The following is a 22,609-nucleotide window of genomic DNA, read 5'->3' on the forward strand; positions in this document are numbered from 1 at the left end:
AGCAGTAGATTTTATTTTTATTTTTCTTGTTTTCAAGGTAGTGGACCTGTAATGTCAATCGGAAATTTCCGTTTATTTTCCTCAAGCGATTTTGGCATTTCCGATATGAACGGAAATCAAGATTCTCGTATGAACTAGATTATCGTCCGAAGAATGCCGAAATGCCATTCAAGAATACGTAATCGTACTAAAATTAACGATTGCCATTATCGGTTCATTACCTTAAAGACGTGCCACAAAGTAACTGAATTATTTTGTATTCCAATGATGGTTATTATACTTGATTTGAATATTAAAATTGAGAAATACTAGTATCTCGTTACAAATTGACAGTGACATACACTAGGCCAAGACAATATGTTTAATGTCTGAATATTTTATTGAATGAATATAGCAGTATGCTCAGTAATTGACGTATTAAGTTAAGTTTAGTCCACACTTTGTTTCTAGAAAATAAAGTAGTTACGTTTCAATGAATTTAAAACTATACTGAAAAGAAATTGAGTGAATAACTTTGCAGATGAAGTTGTGAAAACACATTAAATTGGGAAGGGCCTAAACAGTCAATCTGTCGTCTTGTGGTATAGCTGTATTATACCAATATTTTCAGAATGAGCAGTCATACCTTTTTTGTCAGAAAATTATAAATCTAGGAGTCAGACGGGAGCTCTTTCAGCAAAAAATTCAGCTTCGGTGATTCTATATCACTTTTAAGGTGGTATCACGTTTTGAATTTCCGGTGAAAGATAAAAAAATACAAAGAAAATTCAGTTCTTTCCAAAAACCGTTATGTTATGATTCAACCAAATAGTTCCCTTTGTCTACTAGAATGGAACAATTCTTATATCTTGATATTGAGGTCTGGTACCTTTATTAGAGACAATAAACTAAAACAAAAGAAATTTTACCTGACTTCATTGAGCTCAACTAATCAATTTCAAGCACACATATTTAATGTGTTACACACCACAATGTCCTACCAAGATACTTACAAAAAACAATGCATTTGCAGAATGGAGAGATAAATATAATATTGACAGCTCGTGAAAAGTAATGACAAATTTTGACAGGTGTATGATGACTCATGACCTAATTAAAATATTTCTGTTATTTCTAACTTACAGTTTGATTATCTTAAAAATGGGTCTTCTGTATTGTAGCTTACAACTCACAAATTAAAACAATAAAAGAATGTATATTGTTACCAGAATTCCTATTGTTTCAGAAATGTGTCACTTATTAGAGCAACTCGCAGCGTTGCAGTCATACAAAACACATCCCTTATTTTCACATACATATTGAGGATTTATCTAATGAGCACATGTATTGGAACACACAATTTAAATACCGATTGTGTATTGCATTAACGCTAAACTATCTCAACAGTGACGTGTCCTTAACCCTTATGATGCTGGACATGATTGATTCTGCCTTAAAAGTGTGCAACCAGTGTAAATCATGATCTTCGCAAATAGTATCTTTTTGGTATGCACACATTTTATCAGTTAATGGTACTGTCGAAATTGAAAGATGGACAAGTTCATTACAGAAATTTAGCCGGTAAGGGTTAAAGCAAACAGAGATGAACAAATTAATTCATTTGAAGTCGCGGTATTAGTTCACCTGTTTTTCACTGACATCTTAGTAACAGCATTCAGGTCATTTTCAGGATTACTGTACGAGGATGCAGTGGTTACATAGTGGTGAAAATCTCTACAAAGGACTCTTTAAAGCATTGTTGGCGCTGAATGATGAAAATCTGAGCATTCTTTTTTTTCTTTTGATATTTTCTAACACTTGCATGTAATATGTTAGATATACGTACTAATTTCTTGTATAAAGCCTTATGAAATCAGAATTTGAATTTATACAGATTGTCCTGCCTTCTTTATGTGTTAAATATTTGATTCCATTTATTTAGTCTACAGAGAGCTCTGTTCATTTACAGCTTGAGTGTTTATGTAAATTTATAATGATTATTGTTTGGTGTTGAATAAATCAGATAAGTCAGTGTGTTGTGTTTTTTTTTTTTTTTTAGTACAATAGGTTAGAGACCACCAATTGTTTTCCCATAGACTTACATTGTAACATTATGGCGTGTACGGCCTTCCATAAATCGAAACATGTATATCTAATTACAAGTTTTTCAAGAACTATCCTAGTTCTACCAAAATATCGGACGAAAAACATATGAATAGTGATACTTTATTTAAGTAATTTTCGTGTGAATGAGATGACCCCCTGTTTACATCATTGACATGGCGGGAGAAATTCGTTTGATAAAACTTTTTTTCAATACACATAAAATGTAGCAAATTTTGTCAAAATGTATAATAAAATACTGTAAATGCAGTGAAAAACTATCAATTTTGAAATCACTTCCTGGGTTTGTTTACATGACTGACAAATCAGAACGCACAGACGTTACCTTATTCCCAGGTATACACTTACCTCAGTCCCAGTAAGTTCCCTGTACTTTTTTGAATTGGTGGTCTCTGACCTATAACCTTAGTATGAATTAGTCCGTCCGTCTGTCCGTCCGCAAATCTGGATACAGAAAATAATGCCTAAATAGTGCTAAGAATTAGCATTAGCATTACTTACCAAATTATTACTTTGCATGTTTATGCTTGATACCATACTCTAAATATTTTATTGAGACCGAGGTTTAAAAATCAACATGGCGCCTAAAATTCAAAATAGCCGCCAAGATGACCACCCATTTCCCAAGACGAAGAAAACGATTATCTAAATAAATGTTTATGTTGGAAGTAGGGCAAAATGGGTTTTTCATAATAAAATATTATATATATTAAAAAAAAGAAGGAAAAAAAAACAACAGAATTTGAAAGCCTATATTAACAATGGCCGATACAACTCTAGATGGCCGATATAAATTTGCCAAAAATTTAGATTTAAATAAAGTCTGAAACATTTTGCCCATATTTCATCTTTTGTTGAAAATCTTATTGAATTAGTTTCATATATTATGTGAAATTCAGTGTCATTTTATTAGTTTAAAGACTTAAACATAGCTCATCTGACAATTTTCCAAATTCAAAATGGCTGCCGACAACTCATCTCAGATTTTATAGCTATTGAACATTCATTGTTTTTTATGTATATATATATATTATGCCAACTTGCCGTGGCGAGACAGTCTTACAATTGAATTTCATCATGAAAACAAGCTCAAACCCCGAATAGTTTCTTAAACAGGAAGTGCATGGTTTCCAGCGTTTTCTTTCACTACAAATTTGAGACAGGCAACGAAACACAGTGATTAGCTGATTGAAAAGTGATCAAATAGAATGTGTCATTCAACGGAGATATTCCTCCATAATCCACCGTCACAATTATTGAAAAAGCACTTAAAAGAATAAAAACTGTTCATTTGGTTTGAAAGAAAAGTTTCGGTTCATTTCTATCTTTCATCTCATAGAATGATCAAAGTGGGCTGCATTTTAACAATTTGGGTTTTACATGTAAAACTGAAAGAATATATCGACAGTTACGTTGAATTTTAACCTTTGTCCTGCTTAATTTCTTTGATAAACTTGTCAGTTTTTTTTTCAGTTTGGACAGTACCATTAACTGTTAAAAGAGGCGCTTACCAAAATGATACTGACGGATGTGCAGGCTGATCATGATCTACACTGGTCGCTAAGGCAATCGTGTCCAGCATTGTAAGTGTTAAGTATATTTACAGGTGTTTAACGGTATGCAATGTAGTAATGTTAAATCTAAACGAATGTAATTTCGTTCTACAATAATATCATTAATTTGAAAACCCAGATTTTTAGCTGATTTTTCTTTTTCTTTTTCTTTTTTTTTTCTTTTCTCTTTTTTTTGAAATAATGAGCTATTATCATGACTTGATCGGCATCAGCGTTGGCGTTGCCTGGTTTTATGTTTAGTTCGGCTTTTCTACTAAACTATCAAAGCTATTCCTATTTATCTTGCAACACTTGTTCACCGTTAAAAATAGACTCTGTACAGCAAGAAACATAACTCATTTTTTGTAAGAATTATTGCCCCTTTTAGACTTAGAAAATATTATACAGAGACAAAAAATCAGATGAGCGTCTGCACCCGCAAGGTGATGATCTTGTTTAAATAATATGCTAAGACCTCTTGAGGTACTTTCAACAAAAGTTACTTTTGTTTATATTACATGTACTGTAAGTGTCCTTAATGGTTCATATTTTAGAAGTTTTAAAGTTAAAGCACCGCGATAAATGAAAATAAAAACATTTGCCGTACCTTTTGATATTATAACCATTTTGGCTTACTTCGCTTCAAAATTCATTTGTCATACTAAATTTGTATTGCTTAAATAAATTTTACCACTGTTTGATTTTCTTTCTATAGTTTCTTTCTAGCTTGGCCTTTAACATCAAACAAACTATTTACTTTAAGATGTAGCATCGTTTGATAGGTCTTTGTGTGTTTTTATTCTCGTTTGCATCTTAAAGGAACATGCCCCTTATATGAACTTTAAAGCTCATTTTTTATCATAGCTACCAATTGATATTAGATATCGGAAATTAATACGGGAAAACCGAAGGTTTTTCCGTCTATAGATAATGTGTACGTGTATATATGACAAAGGAAACCTATATACCGTTCAACTTGGGAATATGTTCTATACCTTCACCGGTTTTGTTGTTGTTGTTCTCCCATAATTCTACCGGACCTGCTTCCGTGCTTGCGCAATAAATAATTTTCAGGACGACATTTGATAAAATAAAATTTCTTATGAACGATCGGGCGCCGCATTATTAAAACAAATTATTCTATCCAGTTGAAAATTCGCGGTATCAATAGAAATCGGTGTTATTCGGGTTTTTTTATGAAACGAGTTTATGGATGATTCAAGCGGCCCGCTTTTTGTTTCTAATAATGAATTATGATGTAAGCTACATTACTGCACTGTTTGCATAACAAAACCATTGTTTATTTATTTCTTTGAATGTAGAAAAGCCAATAATTTCAAAAATGTCAATGTAAAACGAATATAGACACGCTGTCCTAACAAAATTTATTTATATACATAATTTTATCACACATTTATGTCACAAGGCTGGTCCAGTGGTTAGTGCACATTTTTTCCATGCGCAAGGTCCGAGTTCGAATCTCGTAAGGTGTTTGATTTTTTTTCTTTTTTTAGCTAAGGCCCAATTTAATTTTTTTTCTTTATAATTATCACACTTTTTTCAATTACTGTAACACAAATCAATAATAAGTATAGTTAACCAATGTTCTGTCTGTAAATTTTGAACAAAATATTCGAAGGCATGGAAAAGCATATATCGATATTGCAATTATCTCCCCTCCCTTCCACAATCTTTCACATACATGCAACTACTTTCTAAAAGTCAATTCATTGACTAGAGTTTTAGTAAAATTACACTTGGAAAAAAATGTTGGCTATAAACTTGAGAGGCTCACTACCATCACTATCAAGCTAAGAAATTAACCTTAATCATATTCAAAAAAAGGTCCCAGACTGTTAGCAGTTAGGTAAATTAAATTGAATTTCGACCAAGAGTGTTTGTGTTATATATAAAATTCTGGTCAATGAATTTGAAATAAGAATTTCACAAGTAAATGGTTGTTTGTCATTCTCACATACACGAGTTTTACCATACATGTAGCTGTATTAGTGGAACACAATTTGTCCTAAAAGAGTGTCATTTGACAATAATGGCATTTAAAAGAATTAAAATAGTCCGTGTTTAGGATAGCAGGATTATGTAAGTTCCGGTATCTATACTACAAAAGAATATCAGAATAAGATGATATTGAATGTGATGTTACGCAGGCATAATGTGCAAATTGTTGTGTTTTATTTTTTGGATTGTTTTGTCGTTTTTAGAAACTATTTGTTTGTAACAAATGAACTGAAAAGAATATGTGCATTTCCGGATTCAGAAATTTGTATTAGAGAAACAAATTGATAGCAAAGGCATGATCGTTGTAAACAGAAACAAAATTGGTAATATTATGTATAAATAAATGACTTGCATCTGTATATAATAAAATATTTATCCAAAACTACTGAGGAAGAGTGTGTTTTACGCATGCTCACTGACAACACATAAAGGCCTGATATTGGGTCACTTTTGAATGACTGTTGCACCATATATAATACTATGAGGAAAATTTTGTAAATGACAAAGTGTTCGAATTTATCAATGTTCGTACAGCCCCCATTCTACATACCCCTTTCCGGCGCTCACTTCGTGTGAGTTAAAATTTGCTTACTAGATATAAATTTGAATTATGTAAAGTTCTCAGGAAAAGCATTATTTTGATACCAATAAATGATAACAATTTGCAGAAATAAAAAAGTGACAGGTCAAAAATCCCCCGTTATCTGTCCGGGTGTATGCAACAGTTTCGTTTTTGTCGTGTTGAGCGACATGTGAAGTTTCCACTTTTCTCTATTTTATCATCAGTACAACTAATGGTGCATTTTGGGACTAGATTCTGTGCACCCAAATATCGCTATTATCTTTAACTCATGAACACTGTTTTCCATATTTGTCTGTCTAGTCTTGATACATTTGAAGAAATGATTAGATCTATGTTCATTTAAACAAAACTTTTTAAAACATTTCCCCTTCTTATTTTTATAACAATAGCAAAACCATCAGGCTTACTGTCAAAACTGAAAGCCAAACAGAAAATATCAGAAAGCACAATTTAATGCAGAAAAAAAGAAAGAATCCGTATCACTATCACTAGGTTTTCCCGTCAGATAGGCAGCGCCTAATTTCATATTAAAAAGAATTGTTTAGGTAGATACTGCGAATTATATAAAATACTAAATTCCTACTATTTTGCATCAAATTTCAATAGCATGACTAACGCTTTTTGAGAGTTTTCTACACATTTTACTGATTAACAGAGTGTTTTCTTATAGATAAAAAGTTCATAAAATGCACAGAATCACTTTATTTTCTTTTTATTGCAATCACGTAAAAATGGAAGCATTGTCTAAATTTTGAAATATTTTGCATAAATCTATAGGCGTTTAGCTTTAACAGTACGGATAATGTAATTTCTGTACAAAGAAGACGGTATGTTTGTTCGCCACCTGTGCATATCAATTAAGGACAAACTACACACGTCGAGATAAAAGCAAAAATGGTGCCAAGACTTTAATTTCGGTCCACCTCGGCGGAACAATATTACGATAGGAATTTTATATGAAAATCTACGAAGAAGTCCAAAAATCACGGTTGTGGAGAAAAGAAACTTGATTAAAAGGTTCCCGCTAAGGAACAAATTCGTTGCATCGGACCAGTAGCTGTGCTTACTTGTAATATGAAGACACTCTGTCAAGAATGATTTTTCTCTGCGCCAGACCAACTGAAATGCTTTATTATTATCTGAATATCTATCAGGAATAAAGTATATCCGCTGGACCAATTACTCAGACCAACTGTGGACTCTCCGTCTCTGTCTCTTTATCTCTCTCTTCGTAGGGCTCAAACTCCGGAGCTCTTGATCCGGATACGATCACGGCACACGATTCACTTTCAGCATCATCAGTATGCGGATAGAAGAATAGAAGAGGCTCTTCTCTCAAACTAGCAATCTCGCATGAATGAGTTGTGGATACTAATGTCTGTATTGGTAGTAAATATAATCTGTGAAAAGATCCTTTGGAAGCAAAGAATGCAACCAAGAATAATAATAGCAGACTCGGTGCAACACTTCTCACGCGCCCTAGCACCGGCTTAATCGGAACTCTATTACACATGTTGAAATTGTTTCAGGATTTACCTTAAATTTCTTAATGTAAAAGTAGTAATTTTGTATCAGATATAGGATATCTCCTTTCACTGACCTGTCTGAAATAATCCCTCTCTCTCTCTCCCCCCAGATATTATATTAGGAAATTTTAGTTGCTTATTTTTTGGGTTTTGTAATTGAGAAATTGTTATCATTGAGTTGTAAAATTTGAACAATTTAGAAAGGGTAACCAATAAAAGAAAGTGTGAACTGTGGAATGTTTTGTTTTCTTCAAAATGTATTCCGGAAGTAAAAAATTGATCGAACCTGGGACTTTCAGAGCTGAAAATTTTGGCTCCTGATAAAACCGGTCACCGTGGCCCAGTGATTAAGGCGTCCGCCTCGGGATCGGGAGGTCGAAGGTTCGAGCCCCATGGGGATCGTTCGTCCGGGGGATGTTTGTCATGGGACTCGTTCCGAAATGGCCGGTTCGTGAGCCGCGAGCTAGTTAAATGAATGGTTACCGACTTCTATCCGCCTGGCGCCTGGCATAGTGGTAGGAGTTGGGAGGTAATTGGTACGCACAATAAAGGTGTCTCATAAGCCAAATTGGCTTGCCCTTTCAGTAGGGGTGACACTATAATAAACAAGACCTTTACCTTTTACCTTTTATAGGTTCCGATATACTGTTTTCGTGCCGATAATACACTTGTGATATTCTCGTTACCTCGGCATTCTTTGGCATTTATGTTGCTATAATATATGGTGTGGCTTTCTGAACAACCGGGATATTGTCAATTGATTTTACGGATCCAAATCCTAGAACAATTATTGTTGAACAAGATTTCATCTCTGTGGAGCTGTTCCTCAATAAAAGGTGTACATCTGTAAACTTTACATCTCAATACATTCATACATCGTATATCAGTAAAAATATACCACTGATCGTTTAAACATTCAAAACAGTTGTGGATTCAAATCGACTCAATGTGACAGCATTCCTTCATGACTGCGCGACATCCAGTTAACTTGATATACTTATCATCCTATGCGTCTGTCCGTGTTTAGGATAAAGTATAATAGCAAAACTGTATTTCTCGCAAAGTTATTTATCATCTTTTGTGTTGCATCTAACGACCGCCTAGGTAGGTCAGTGGTAGTGGGCCCGCTTCGAGTACGGGAGGTTTTGGTTCGCTCCTTTGCCGTGTGGCAAAAGACGTGAAAGATGGTTCTACAATTTAGTAGCTTCCTCGCTTGTCGCTCGACAGTAAGAGGACAGTTCTAGGACTGGTCAGCCCGGTGTCAGTATAATATGATTGGGTGAAGTATTATGTCACGTGTCTACGGCGAGGTAGCAGTATAGGTTATAACACACTAAATAGTTATTGTTCTTTATTCTATATAAAATTGACCTATTTCCAATGGCCGCAGCACAGATCAGGACCCATTTTAAATGTATGTAACCTACATTTTCTTGAAGAGTTTTGTCAATGCTAAATAAAAATCAAAAGAAAAGTGGGGGTCATGTTTGATGCAAGAAAAATAATTTCAGTCAAACACACAAACTGCAAAATCAGCTAAATAATGAGACCCCAAATAACACTGGTGGTGTATGATCTAAGTTTCCATGAAAATTTTTGTCATGTTGTTATTTCATTATGAAAATGCTACCTACATGTCAAGCATAGATCTGTCATGTGATTTTAGCAAAAAAATTGCGAAGAAAGTAAGGAAAATAGCTCTACAGAGCAAAAAAACTGAGAACTATTTGTATCCGCCATTATGCGACTATCATTTTTTTTCGCGCCATTTTTCTATTAAGTGTCTGTATGCCTTATAAAGTTGGGCATTATGCTCGACACCGTCGTTAATATAACTGGAAAAATATTGAAACGGCGTTTTGTTGTTAGCAAATTCATACTAATGAAATTTTGTTGAGTCAGAATGCACTTTATGCACAGTTTCATCACTTCAGCCGTTGTATAGCAAAATTCTAAATTCCAAACTTGAACCGTTGATGAATACGGGCAATGTCTCATTCAGCATGACTTGCATGTGAGAAGCGTTCCCTAAATTGAACTTTCAAAGTTACCCGAATGCACATCCATACAAACGTTCATTACTTAAATAATGACAGAGCGAAATGTGAACAAGTACTTTTCTAAATCATAGACTAGTATACGTAAGTGAATACTGGAAAATTCGACAAGTTCAGATTATTTGGAAAGGTTATAAATATAAAGGGAAGTAATACATTGTACATAACATGTAATATTATGTAAGTAATATTATGTTAGTAATTTTCATATATTAATTGATTCATTTCAAAACGAAATCATTCAAGGTATTGATATATACAGACAATTTTTTAAGTTTGATTACTTTACGGAAAGTAATGTTTAAAATCTTCATGAATTGTGTAGTCAATTATTGCATTTTTTATTTGTTATCACGCTTGAAATGTTCGAATGTTGAACTATAATTGCAGACCTAGGTCTACGTTCTAATCTTGACTTTATAGAACAAATGAATAACCAAATCAGCCACCATACTTACCTCTTAAGGGATCGCCAGTACGACTATACGATCGGTCTACCGGAACACCATTACGTTATAGAGCTTTAATAAAATATTTTAAGAAACGCCTACTTTTAACAATAATAAAGATCGATAATGACGCTAAATATCTGAAACATCGGGCAATTAATGAAGTAAAAGGTTATCGATGAGTTTGTATCAACTGTAAAAATAACTGAATTTTTTACACGCACGTACGCTATATACATTTTGTAAGACACAGCACAAGCTCCATAAGTGACAACGTTACCGCGTCCAGTAGATCAGAAAAACTGAAAACCGTATAAGATTGGATTCGAATGGCAATATTTGAGGTGATAAATAAAAGTGATTTGTCATTTTGGTTTTGCTTTTGATGGGTTTAACGTCGCACCGGCACAATATAGATCATATGGCAACTTTCCAGCTTTTATGGTGGAGGAAGACCCCAGGTGCCCCTCCTTGCATTATTTCATCACGAGCGGGCACCTGGGTAGAACCACAGACCTTCCGTAAGCCAGCTGGATGGCATCCTCACATAAAGAGTTCAACATTCCGGCTGAGGATCGAACCAACATCGGTGAGGGGGTAAGTGAATTGAACTCGGCAACCTTAACCACTCGGCCACGGAGGCCCCTTGTATAATTTTGTAGTTTTGACTTCTTTTTATACCTATATATAATGATTATACCTTAAAATCAAACTTTTTTTACAGATAAGTTGCAAGACTGAACTTTAGTTTCAAATTGGTAATTAATTTAGATGTATTTAGGCACAACTCTTGAGTTGCTTTGGAATTTTGAAAGTACAAATTAATACAAAGTCAATTGGATATATCAAAAATAATTACTTTGTCAGAATTAACACATGATGCGATTAAACAATTTCTTTTGCCGTCATATTGCAACGCAGTTGGAGTTTTCAGACCAGCGTCTTTCAATCGGATATATCAAAAATAATTACTTTGTCAGAACTAACACATGATACGATTAAACAATTTCTTTTGCCGTCATAATGCAACGCAGTTAGAGTTTTCAGACCAGCGTCTTTGGCTACCAACTCTCCGAGACATTTCCCATTCTTATCGAAGATCACAATATTTTGTGAACTGGACCCAGACAGAAATACGGTTCCATCACTAGATACACATACACCTGTTGTTTCGGCAAGCCTTTTGTCCCGAAGTTCTCTTTGTACCGTACCATCTCTTCGAAGACAGACGGCACCAGAAGTCATTCCCCAATAGTTTCCACCTGTTACAGATATATCTCTCAGCTTAGACAATGAACTGCCGACTGATACAAACTAAACTTTGTTGTTGTACATTTTCACAGCGACTTCATTCTGACCAGTACAAAAGATACCACTGAGATAGCTACCTAGGTCATAGTGGTCCTTGATGTTGTAATTCATATCAAGCCTCTTAATGTTAATATTACTGAAATCAGCCAGAATTATCGTACCGTTCTGGAGCTGACATACATCAAATATATAACACGTGCTAATGTCGTTTTGCATTTTGATATTTACCTCCTTTTTTGATTTCACATTATATATTTTTTGGACAGTTTGACGTTCATTTGCTATAACTGTATTTACACATCCTAAAGATGTCGCTGTCATAATGGAGGTTTTCAAATCTGTATTTTCTGTAAAACATAAAGCTTTACTACCTGTCGCCTCACGTTCTTCAACCAATTTTACTGCATCATTTACAGTCTGTTGTATCAGTTTCATCTGAACAAACTGTTGTCCTGCTTCCATACTGGTAAATGTCTGCAACTGGGTACTTGCATTCTCTATTTCCTTTTTCGTATTTGCCGTCTTGTTGATGTTATACTTCAATTCTTCTTTCTCCAAAGTATAGTCCTTGTTTAGAGCACTCGTTGCTTCATGTTTTAATTTTCGGATATGTTCTATCAAGCTCCTCACAATTTCCTCGATTTTGGCGAGTGCACCATCCCTTTGCTCTTCAAGACTATAGATGTTTTTCTGTGTTTTCCTATCAATGGCCATAAGACGATCTTGAATGTTTCTCGTCTGCATCTGTAAACGTTGTACTTCTTTTTCGTGAACGAGAGATGTGTTCATGTCTTCTATTTCACTAACGTCATTACCTGACCTAAGAAATAAAAGAAAACAAGCACTTTAACTTTTAAAGCACTTTTAACGGCACGTTGGCAAAGAAAAGAAAGGTTCGGTAAAAGTGATTCGGAAATAAATCAAATTTATCTAGTGTTAAAGAAAAAAACCAACAAAATATCCTAAACAACGGAATGCGGAGAACACAGACCCCCTCCCCCTCGAGCTAAATTTGACCAAGGCGTTATGCGATGGTAAATATTTCATTTCAAATAAAAGTATATTTGTTATGCAATTATGTCACGAGTTATCAAAATAGAAGTTGTACCTATGTTCCTTTGCTATGCACTTTGCACAATAAACCATATCATGGGTTCAACAGTACATCTTAATTTCTCTCTTTGGATGGTAACGACATTTTGTAGCTATGGTTACCATAGAACCTCGTTTAGTGACATCTTTGTCTAGTAGCTTATGTGAAGGAGTAGCTTTTCTCCGTCCATGCTGATTGGTACATTTTGTACACAGATACACTTCACATTCTGGACAGTACTTGACAGCTTCCTCCCTTATATGGTCTTCCCCACACGGCGTACATGTGTACTCAAAGTCCGCATCCGAACCGTCTTTGATTGATGTGGAGAATCTCCCCGCAGCCATTTTACTGCAATGTAAAATTAAATTTGTTTGTATCATTTTTAGTAGTCAGGTTGTGTGTATTGTGATAAAATATTAAACTTCATATCTTTATCAGTTTTTATCATAGTTACACATGCTCGGATCCAGCAAATTTTCTCAGGTGGGTGGGGGAGGGGGTGGTGGCGTGCCCTACGTGTGCTTTTATTGGATGTTAGCCGTTTACAAGTACAGGGTTGTCAATAAATTTTTGTTGAACAGGCTGAAATAGATAAGTAGCCGACGAGCTAGGTTTCATGACGCCGCCCCAACCCCGCCATTTACGAGCATTTAAGAACCCATTTTCCACTGCAATTTTATATAAATAACCCATTATTTTCACATTTTTATGAGTTCACGTGTTTTTGGGGAAAATAAAAAAATTGAGTATACTTAAAGGTAAACGTCTTTGTTTCTTTGAAATATTTAACATAAATATGAATTACGTCGGGTTCGTATGAAGCAGCAGTCATATACACTTTGAATGCGGTCCTAATGTTGCCTTTATTGAAAACCATTTACTTTCCTTCTTATTTTCTTTCCTTTGTTAGGTTTCTTCGGGTGGGGGTTCCCCTCACAAGCTGCATCCGTGCATGGAAAACATGTTGTAAATGTGACTCAATATCACTAACGGCAGACACCCGCAGATACATGTGTACTATCAATGTCGTATATTCTACAGTTCCGTTTTTAGCTCACCTGAGCAATGCTCAGGTAAGTTTTTGTAATCGCTTGATGTCCGGCGTCCGTCGTCTGTCTGTCTGTCTGTCTGTCAACATTTAGCTTGTGTATGCGATAGAGGCTGTATTTTTCAACTGATCTTCATGAAATTTTGTCAGAATGATAATCTTGATGAAATCTAGGCCAAGTTTGAAAATGGGTTATCTAAGGTAAAGAAACTAGGTCACTAGGTCAAATCAAAGAAAAAACGTGTGTATGCGATAGAGGCTGTATTTTTCAATTGATCTTTTTGAACTTTGGACAGAATGATTACCTTGATAAAATCTTGGCCAAGTTCGAAAATGGGTCATCTGAGATCAGAAACTAGGACACTACATCAAATCAATTACAAACATTGTGTATGCGATAGAGGCTGCATTTTTCAACTGACATTCATATAATTTTGTCAGAATGATAACCTTGAGAACATCTGGAACATGTTTGAATTTGGTTTATCTGAGGTCAAGAACTAGGTCACTAGGTCAAATTATAGAAAAAATTAGTGTATGCGATAGAGACTGTATTTTTCAATTGATTTTCATAAAATTTTGTCAGAATGATTGCCTAAATGAAATTTAGGTCGAATTTGAATATGAGTCATCTGGTATTAAAAAGTAGGTCACTAGGTCAAATCAAAGAAAAATATTGTGTATGCGATAGAGGCTGTATTTTTCAATTGATCTTCAGGAAATTTTATCAGAATGATTGCCTTGATGAAATCTAGGTTAAATTTGAATCTGAGTAATCTGGTATTAAAAAGTAGGTCACTAGGTCAAATCAAAGAAAAATATTGTGTATGCGATAGAGGCTGTATTTTTCAATTGATCTTCAGGAAATTTTATCAGAATGATTGCCTTGATGAAATCTAGGTTAAATTTGAATATGGGTCATCTGGGATCAGAAACTAGGTCAACAGATCAATTCAAATAAAAAACTTGTTATGCGATAGAAGCTGTATTTTTCAACTGATCTTCTTGAAATTTGGTCGGAATAATTGCCTTGATAAGATCTAGGTCAAGTTTAAGTATGGGCTATCTGGAGTAAAAAAAACTCGGTCACTAGGCCAAATTAACGAAAAACATGGTATATGCGATAGAGACTGTATTTTTCAATTGATCTTCATAAAATTTGATCAGAATGATTGCATTGATGAAGTCTAGGCTGAATTCGAATATAGATTATCTGGGATCACTAGGTCAAATCAAATAAAATCTTTGTGTATGCGATAGAAGCTGTATTTTTCAATTGATCTTCATGAAATTTAGTTGGAATGATTACCTTGATAAGATCTAGGTCATGTTCGAATATGAGCCATCTGGGATAGAAAAGTAGGTTACTAGATCAAATTAAAGAAAAACCTTGTGTATGCGATAGAGACTGTATTTTTCAATTGATCTTCATAAAATTTGGTCAGAATGATAGCCTTGATAATATCTAGATCAAATTTGAATATGGGTCGTCTGGGATCAAAAACTAGGTCACTAGATCATATCAAAGAAAATACGTGTTTAAACTCAAGATACCACATTTTTGTTCAAATCTTAATGAAAATTGGCAAGAATATTTATTTCCATGAAATCACTAGGTCAAACATGTTTACACTTTTATGGTGCGTTTCTCAGATGAGCGACCTAGGGCCATCTTGGCCCTCTTGTTTACTTTATTTGTCAAATAAAACTCATACAAACCATTTGAGAATATGTATTTAAATGGAATAAATTTGAAATCGGGCCATCTAATATAAAACACACACTAGGTTATGAAAGATACAAGCTTGTTTAATTTCACTTTTCACCGTTTCCTTGCTCCACGGAACCTCAAGAAAAATACCTTATTATTCACACAAAGATTTTTTATCAAATTTATCAGAATATAGATTATGATTTTATTTATATATCGCCCAAGACAACATGCTTAAACACGAATTGTAAATACGGCCAAATTCATTAAAACATTTTAAGATATTAAAACAACTTAATTTAATTCCAGTAGTTTTATACAAAAGGAAACTTACCGATATATGTCAGAGAAACCTTCTGTCCCAGTTTACATTATTAGACATTTTTTAAACATTTTACAGTACCCTGTCAACAAAATAATATCTTTTACTTTCGAGGAAATTAGGCTATACATCCTTGTTCTATTTTTAATGTGCAAAGGGAGAGAAGTAACTGAAAATTTCTGATTTATGGTATCTGCAGTTATAACCCATGTTCATAGTTATTTTGCGCAAAAGGTCTTACTTTAACTACTAATTAAACCAAAAGGCAAAGAATTTAAAACATCAAATTGAGCTCACCTTTGTTTAACCATGAAAAAGCCTCAGTAAGTGCGATGTTCTGGAAAATATCAATGTGTCACAATTGTGGCACTGTTAAATATCGCACCATCGTTAAATATCGCAACCACCGTCAAATGTCGCAAGGTTGACGTGATATGTCACAGCCACCGCTAAATGCCGCAAAAACATCTGCCGCTATATGTCCCACATGTAACGCTTAATGTCGCAAGAATCTGTTCGCCGTTATTTGCCGCAACACCAACGCTAAATGTCGCACAACTAAAGAAGAAAAAGTAATAGGTTAGTTCAACAGTCGTTACAACGTGAGTTTGCATTGTGTGGATTATAGAAAGGGCTTAGAAAAGACATATTATTCTGAACTTCATGTTTGCTTTTTAATGGTGCTACACTATACACACGCTATTGCTTGGATATTTACAGGTTTGAACCTCAAAGCGGTACTCGCCACAGAACTTTTAGGTCTTCACTACTGATTTCTTCGGAGTCCTGTTTAGGTCATGTGACATTAATGTCGCGCCGCCCGTCGTACGTAGATGAACATGGGCTCTGAACAACAACGAAACTGTTTTTATAAGTAAATAATGCATTGCATGTCTTTTTATATGGGTTATGTTTAAGACACACATTTTTAGACTAAGTTATCCCTAGAGATCGACATAATGTGTCGTGCGCACAAGATAAAATTTCGAGCACTCTAGATAAGATGTCATGCTCTCAAAATAAATTGTTGTGCGATCGAAAAAATATGTCATGCACTTGAGATAAGATGCCGTGCACCCAAAATAATTTGTTGAGCGCGCGAGATATTTTTTATATCTTAATATTTTTATGAAAATGAATGGGTAATGATGGTTCAATAATCAATATCGATCATCTAAGTTTTTCCGCTCATACAAATATTACTTCATATGATCTAGCAAGCCACGGCCACCAGCGGTCATCACTTTTCACAAATCATTCACTGTGAACAGTGTAAGTTAAATGGTTCCATGAAGAATCTTTTGCGTTAAATTGTTTTCACATAACACATAACGAAAATAAGTCACGTTCATTGCGACCATGATTTTTACCATATCAAAATGCCATTTACACCACGAAGAGAATAGTTGTTGTTTGCAGTTATTCTAAAATTGAACAGCAGGTTTAAACAAAGCAATTTGAGAGACCCAGCAACCAGCAAAAAAGGAACAGACTACACATAAAGTTTGATGTTAAAAAACGCCATTAGGTACTCTTACAAAAATGCGCATTGTAAATGGACCTTCCGCCAAAGCGGGGAAGCATAAACTTAAAACCAACAGCCATGGCCTGTAACCAAATAACACTAATGACGTGGAGGGAAATTCATGTTTACCGTTTTAACCAACAAAGAAATAGTATTGAAATGGTATTCAGCATAATATCATATACTAATCAGGGTTTTTTTCTTCTATAATAGGGGATAATATTAGGTCCCTTCCCCTCAGAAAATTTCTTTTTATTCATACAGTTTTTCCCAAATATTGACTTTACATCAGGTTTTTTATTCCCATTTGCCGAAATACCGAGCTATGTTTTCCCCAAATCACAGGGCTGGGCCCCTTCTCCTCCTGTTAAAAAAATCATCTGCGTTAAATGGATGTCATCGGGCATTTCCACCAGACTGAGTAACTAATGTATGCACGCCCATTTTTTACGACATAGGCAACAATCTGACAATGGAATCGCTGTCTTATTTTATTAGCAACGTAATTTAACTGAATGTAGCGCCATTTTCTTCGTGGTAATGTTTGGGAAAATACCAGACGGGTAATGGGTAAAACTTTGCGTAAGCTGTTGCTTCCGGTGTCTAGAACAATCTTTTTTAGTTTCCAATTTAATTCTACAGTAGGTCTCGTGCAATGAAAATTAAAACTTCAGGAGCGGATCATTAAGATTCAAAATGTGCTGAACTGTTTCTGCAATATTACATGTTGTAGGTATTTTCATACCACTTAAGAAATGTCTCACATATGGACACAAGGCCAAGATTCTCAGCTTTAGACCGTTGCAATGCCCTATATGGCGCAACCTGTATTAGGGAAGTTCCTACTATCCAACTGATTTGTTTTAAAAGCTGACAGCGTGGTCTAGGTAGCTATATAGTAAACAATTAAAACTTATAGTGTGCGAATAATACGCTTTAATATATATAGCGGATGTCATCAATATACTTTTTTGCTATTACTTATCTGGCAACTGTATCAGAGCAGGTCACGTGTCATGTATTATAATGGATAAAACATATTTAGGTAAGGGGTAGGAATATTGGATTTATTGGAATTAACGCTCATTGGGGGATATTATATTTATTGGAATTAACGCTCTGTGGGGGATATTAGGTTTTTTGAAATTAACGCTCATTGGGGGATATTGGATTTATTGGAATTAACGCTCATTGGGGGATATCGGATTTATTGAATTAACGCTCATTGGGGGATATTGGATTTATTGAATTAACGCTCATTGGGGGATATTGTATTTATTGGAATTAACGCTCTGTGGGGGGAATATTGAATTTATTGAAATTAACGCTCATTGGGGATATGGGATTTATTGGAATTAACGCTCTGTGGTGGGGGGAGGGATATTGAATTTATTGGAATTAACGCTCATTGGGGATATTGGATTTATTTGAATTAACGCTCTGTGGGGGATATTAGATTTATTGAAATTAACGCTCATTGGGGGATATTGGATTTATTGAAATTCACGCTCTGTGGGGGAATATTGAATTTATTGGAATTAACGCTCTGTTCTGGCAAGGGTAACAGAGCATGAGATAACATGGTTAGATTACTTTGTCAAATGCGGATCGCCGTGTCTATACATCAACTTGTCTGACTTTGTTACAATTTGATATCCATGTTGGACATTTTTCCTGTTGATTTTTATCACATCGTGCCTTTTTTACCATATGATATGTGAAGGTTCCTTCTGGTGGTTTTTACTTTTATTTAAACTGTCCTGTTAATTTGGATTATATAGTTGTTTGGTCAATACCAGTTTAACGAGCTCCACTGTGTTTATATTATACCAGTTTATTTGTTTAACCCTTAGCATCCTGGACATGATTGGTTATGCCCTTGCGACCAGTATAGATTATAATCAGCCTGCACATCCGTGCAGTCTGATCAAGATCTGCGTTGTTCGCTATTCAGTCAGTATCGTTTTGATAAGCAGCAGTTTTAACAGTTATTGGTACTGTCCAATATCAAAGATGGACAAGTTCGTTATAGAAATTTAGAAAGGTAAGGGTTAATTTTGATAACTTGAATCTGAATCAATATCGTGGTTGCGTTCCAGAAAAATCCTTTTGTATTGATGTCATATATTTATAAGCAATAGCACCCCATGTAAGTTCGACCAATCCGACAACCAGATCAATACCTCCTTCATATTATATTTTTTTGTTTGAAGTAACAACATGTTTCTATATAGTGTTCTACAGTTACTTTTACTGAGTTGTTTCGTTTATGCATTTTACTTGGCACTGTTAAAAGAACTAGTTCACGCTTTTGTGTTTAGTTTTGTTTTTGTTTTGTTTAGTTTTAAGTCAAATCGAGGCAGTTCAGATCATATCGCAGACGACTGTACAAAGTACAGTTGCGGACACCATAATAGTATAATTACATAATATTGATGGCGTTTTCAAATGATTGTACGAGCTCTGTTCGAACAAAGTTGGCAAGTAGTTCAAACTCATCGAACTTAACGACTTTAACGACTTGGCAAGAAAAGCATATAGAAAAACTCCAGCATTTATATTTTAGAAGAGCAATTTGATATTGTATTCATTTTCATTAATCTTTAAAGATCTTTTATAGATGGATTGAACTATTTTCAATTTAAATGATATAAAGGCATTATTATGCAGTGCGTAAACAGTAAAAATACAAAAGGTAATAAATATTATTTAAGTAAGATGTATATGTTCTATACAAAATGTTGATTTGGTTCAAAATTTAGAATTGCTTTTTTTGAAACATGTTTTTATTTTTTGCTGTTGTTGTTTTCACACTCTAATATAAAATGACAAAGACAAAATATCCGACAAACTGCTTTAAGATTATTTATATATTATTAAACAAATAACTCTGAAATAGTTGCTTTTGAATATATAAACATAATCTATTACTGATAGCCAAAGAAAATCACCATACCAAAACACTGTATATGCTTTCGTATTCTCTGTTCATGTACTGTCATTTTCCTCAACTTTCATATTTTCTCCCTTTTTTCTTACTTTTTTATTATAAACTGTGTGAAAAAATATATTAGAAGATGAGCTTTTAAGTTGACTCTTGAAATATAGCACTAGATTGTATTTTAAATTTTCTTGTTTTCAAGGAAGGGAACCCATAATGACAAAATCGGAAATTTCCGTTTATTCTCCGTAAGCGCTTTCGGCATTTTCCGATATGAACGGAAATTAAGGTTCTCGTATGGACTAAATTATTGTCCGAAGAATGCCGAAATGCCATTCTAGAATACGTAATCGTACGAAAATTTACGATTGCCATTATCGGTCCATTACCTTAAAGACGCGCTACAATCTGACTATTTATTCTCCGTAAGCGATTTTGGCATTTTCCGATATGAACGTAAACTAAGGTTCTTGTATAAACTTAATTATCGTCCGAAGAATGCCGAAATGCCATTCTAGAATACGTAAACGCACGAAAATTAACGATTGCCATTATTGGTCGATTACCTTAAAGATGAGTCATAAAGTAACTGTAATATTTTGTATTGCAATGATGGTAAGGCCTAAAAAAATTCTTTGTTTCCGGTAACATGCTCGAAAAATCAAGGTAGATAGGCTGGCTTTTTTTTTTTTGGAATTTTTTTTTATTATTAATGGAGACTTTTCGGAAATTATTTTTGTGTCAAAAAATGAATACGAATAAAGGGGTTATGCCTTTAGAGCATCAGGAAATTGATTGATTTCTAACATCACTGACCCTGTTTAAAGCATAACAAGTGCAGTTTGGCAACTTTTTGACAAAAAGTTGTAAAAGAAAATTCTCAAAGGCCATAAAAACATTTAGGGTCGGGCCAAAAATTTAGGGTAGGTCGGGATACCGGAAGCAAACAATTTTATACGCCTAATTATACAATTATATGATTTGAATGTAAAAATTGAGAACTACTAGTATCTGCAGAGACTGTGACGTACACTAGGGCAAGACAATATGTTTAATGTCTGAATAGTTGATTGAATGAATATAGCAGTATGCTCAGTAATCGACGTAAGTTAACGGAAGTTAAGTTTAGTCCACAGTTTGTTTCTAGAAAATAAAATAGTTACGTTTCTATGATTTTAAAACTATACTGAAAAGAGATTAAGTGAATAACTTTGCAGATGAAGTTGTGCAAAAAAAACCACATTAAATTGGGAAGGACCTGAATTGTCAATCGTCGTCTTGTGATATAGCTGGATTATACCACTATTATCAGAATAATTTTCACAAAATTCATGTAGAAGGAAAATGTAGGTCACTAGATTGTAGCGGTTGTGGCGGGTCTTTAATCGGTTAACATTACCCGGATGATAGTTTTACGGTACGGAGCTACACTCTAATAAGGCAGGTAATTTTAAATTTTGGAGTTGAACTTATTTCAAATTAAACTTTTTGGTGTGGAATTTATAGCATTTAAAGAAATGAAACATAAAAAAAATCCTCAAAAATATCATGGCACATTCTTGACATATTGCATCTAGTACCCTGAAGTAATGTCTGATTGTTGTATTGTTATACTACTGATATAATAATCTGATAAATAATGTTTGTTTTGAATATCAGAAAAAACATGTTGTTAGATTTGGTAAGCTACATTTAGTATTTTACCGCCTTTGTCAAAAAGTGTTATGGTGTAAAAATTCAGAACATATAATTTCTAACCACATTTACATCTACATTCTAAAACAAAATCGTCGGCATAGGGGACTCTTAAAACAAAAATGTATTCACGTTGCAGATTGATGGGGTACTTGATAACAACAAAGTTTGCTTTAATTCCATAAACGGTTTAGGCAATTATTCAATTCAATTATACAATGCTTCTTGAACTGCTTTATTATGTAATACATGCATGTGAATAAAGAAATAATACTAATATTTCGTTTAATTGATTTTATTTTTAGATAAATTTACAATACTTTGTTTAATAATAATGTAAAATTATTACCTAATTTTTCAATGTTTGGCTTGGATTTTAAGGACTTTTTTCCTGTATTACCTAGAAGTTAGTTCAAGGTTCTGACTTTATATAACCGGCTAAAGTAGGGGAAGCCTAGAACCAAAAGTGGAATTACTTACTGTATCTTTGTAATTATATTTGGAATAGTCTGTAGTCGGTATGTCCGTGAAGAAAATTGTTCACTCAAAGTTGACATTAACTCTAAACGTATGTATCTCGCAGCATAGAAAGATCAGGGAAAAAATTGGAAAGAAACTTTGGGAGGAAAAAATAATCATAAATATGCGATTTTAAAAGAAGCAGCTGACT

General features: G+C 34.2%; 2 protein-coding genes across 2 annotated transcripts in view; both read right to left on the reverse strand.

Moving 5' to 3' along the window:
* The window catches only part of LOC128552761 (uncharacterized), a 41,324-nt gene extending 25,421 nt beyond the window's left edge, over nucleotides 1-15,903 (reverse strand). The window contains exon 1 of the mRNA XM_053533821.1: nucleotides 15,791-15,903. The gene's annotated coding sequence lies outside the window, so the exon portion shown is untranslated. The remainder of the gene's footprint in view (nucleotides 1-15,790) is intronic.
* Nucleotides 9,843-13,125, reverse strand: LOC128552762 (uncharacterized). The gene is made up of 2 exons (XM_053533824.1): nucleotides 12,710-13,125; nucleotides 9,843-12,421 (listed from the first exon to the last, which is right to left on the reverse strand). The coding sequence occupies exons 1-2, from the start codon at nucleotides 12,745-12,747 to the stop codon at nucleotides 11,605-11,607; spliced, it is 855 nt and encodes a 284-aa protein (XP_053389799.1). The 5' UTR covers nucleotides 12,748-13,125; the 3' UTR covers nucleotides 9,843-11,604.
* Nucleotides 15,904-22,609: the final 6,706 nt, after the last annotated feature.

This window comes from Mercenaria mercenaria, unplaced genomic scaffold, assembly GCF_021730395.1.
Source record: "Mercenaria mercenaria strain notata unplaced genomic scaffold, MADL_Memer_1 contig_3132, whole genome shotgun sequence".
Lineage (NCBI taxonomy): Eukaryota > Metazoa > Mollusca > Bivalvia > Venerida > Veneridae > Mercenaria > Mercenaria mercenaria.

Bases quoted from the DNA above. Each gene is read 5' to 3' on its own strand.
- LOC128552762 (XM_053533824.1), bottom strand. From the start codon at position 12,747: ATGGTTTATTGTGCAAAGTGCATAGCAAAGGAACATAG. The intron at 12,422-12,709 runs GTACAACTTCTA...TTTATTTCTTAG, and splicing joins TGCATAGCAAAGGAACATAG to GTCAGGTAATGACGTTAGTG.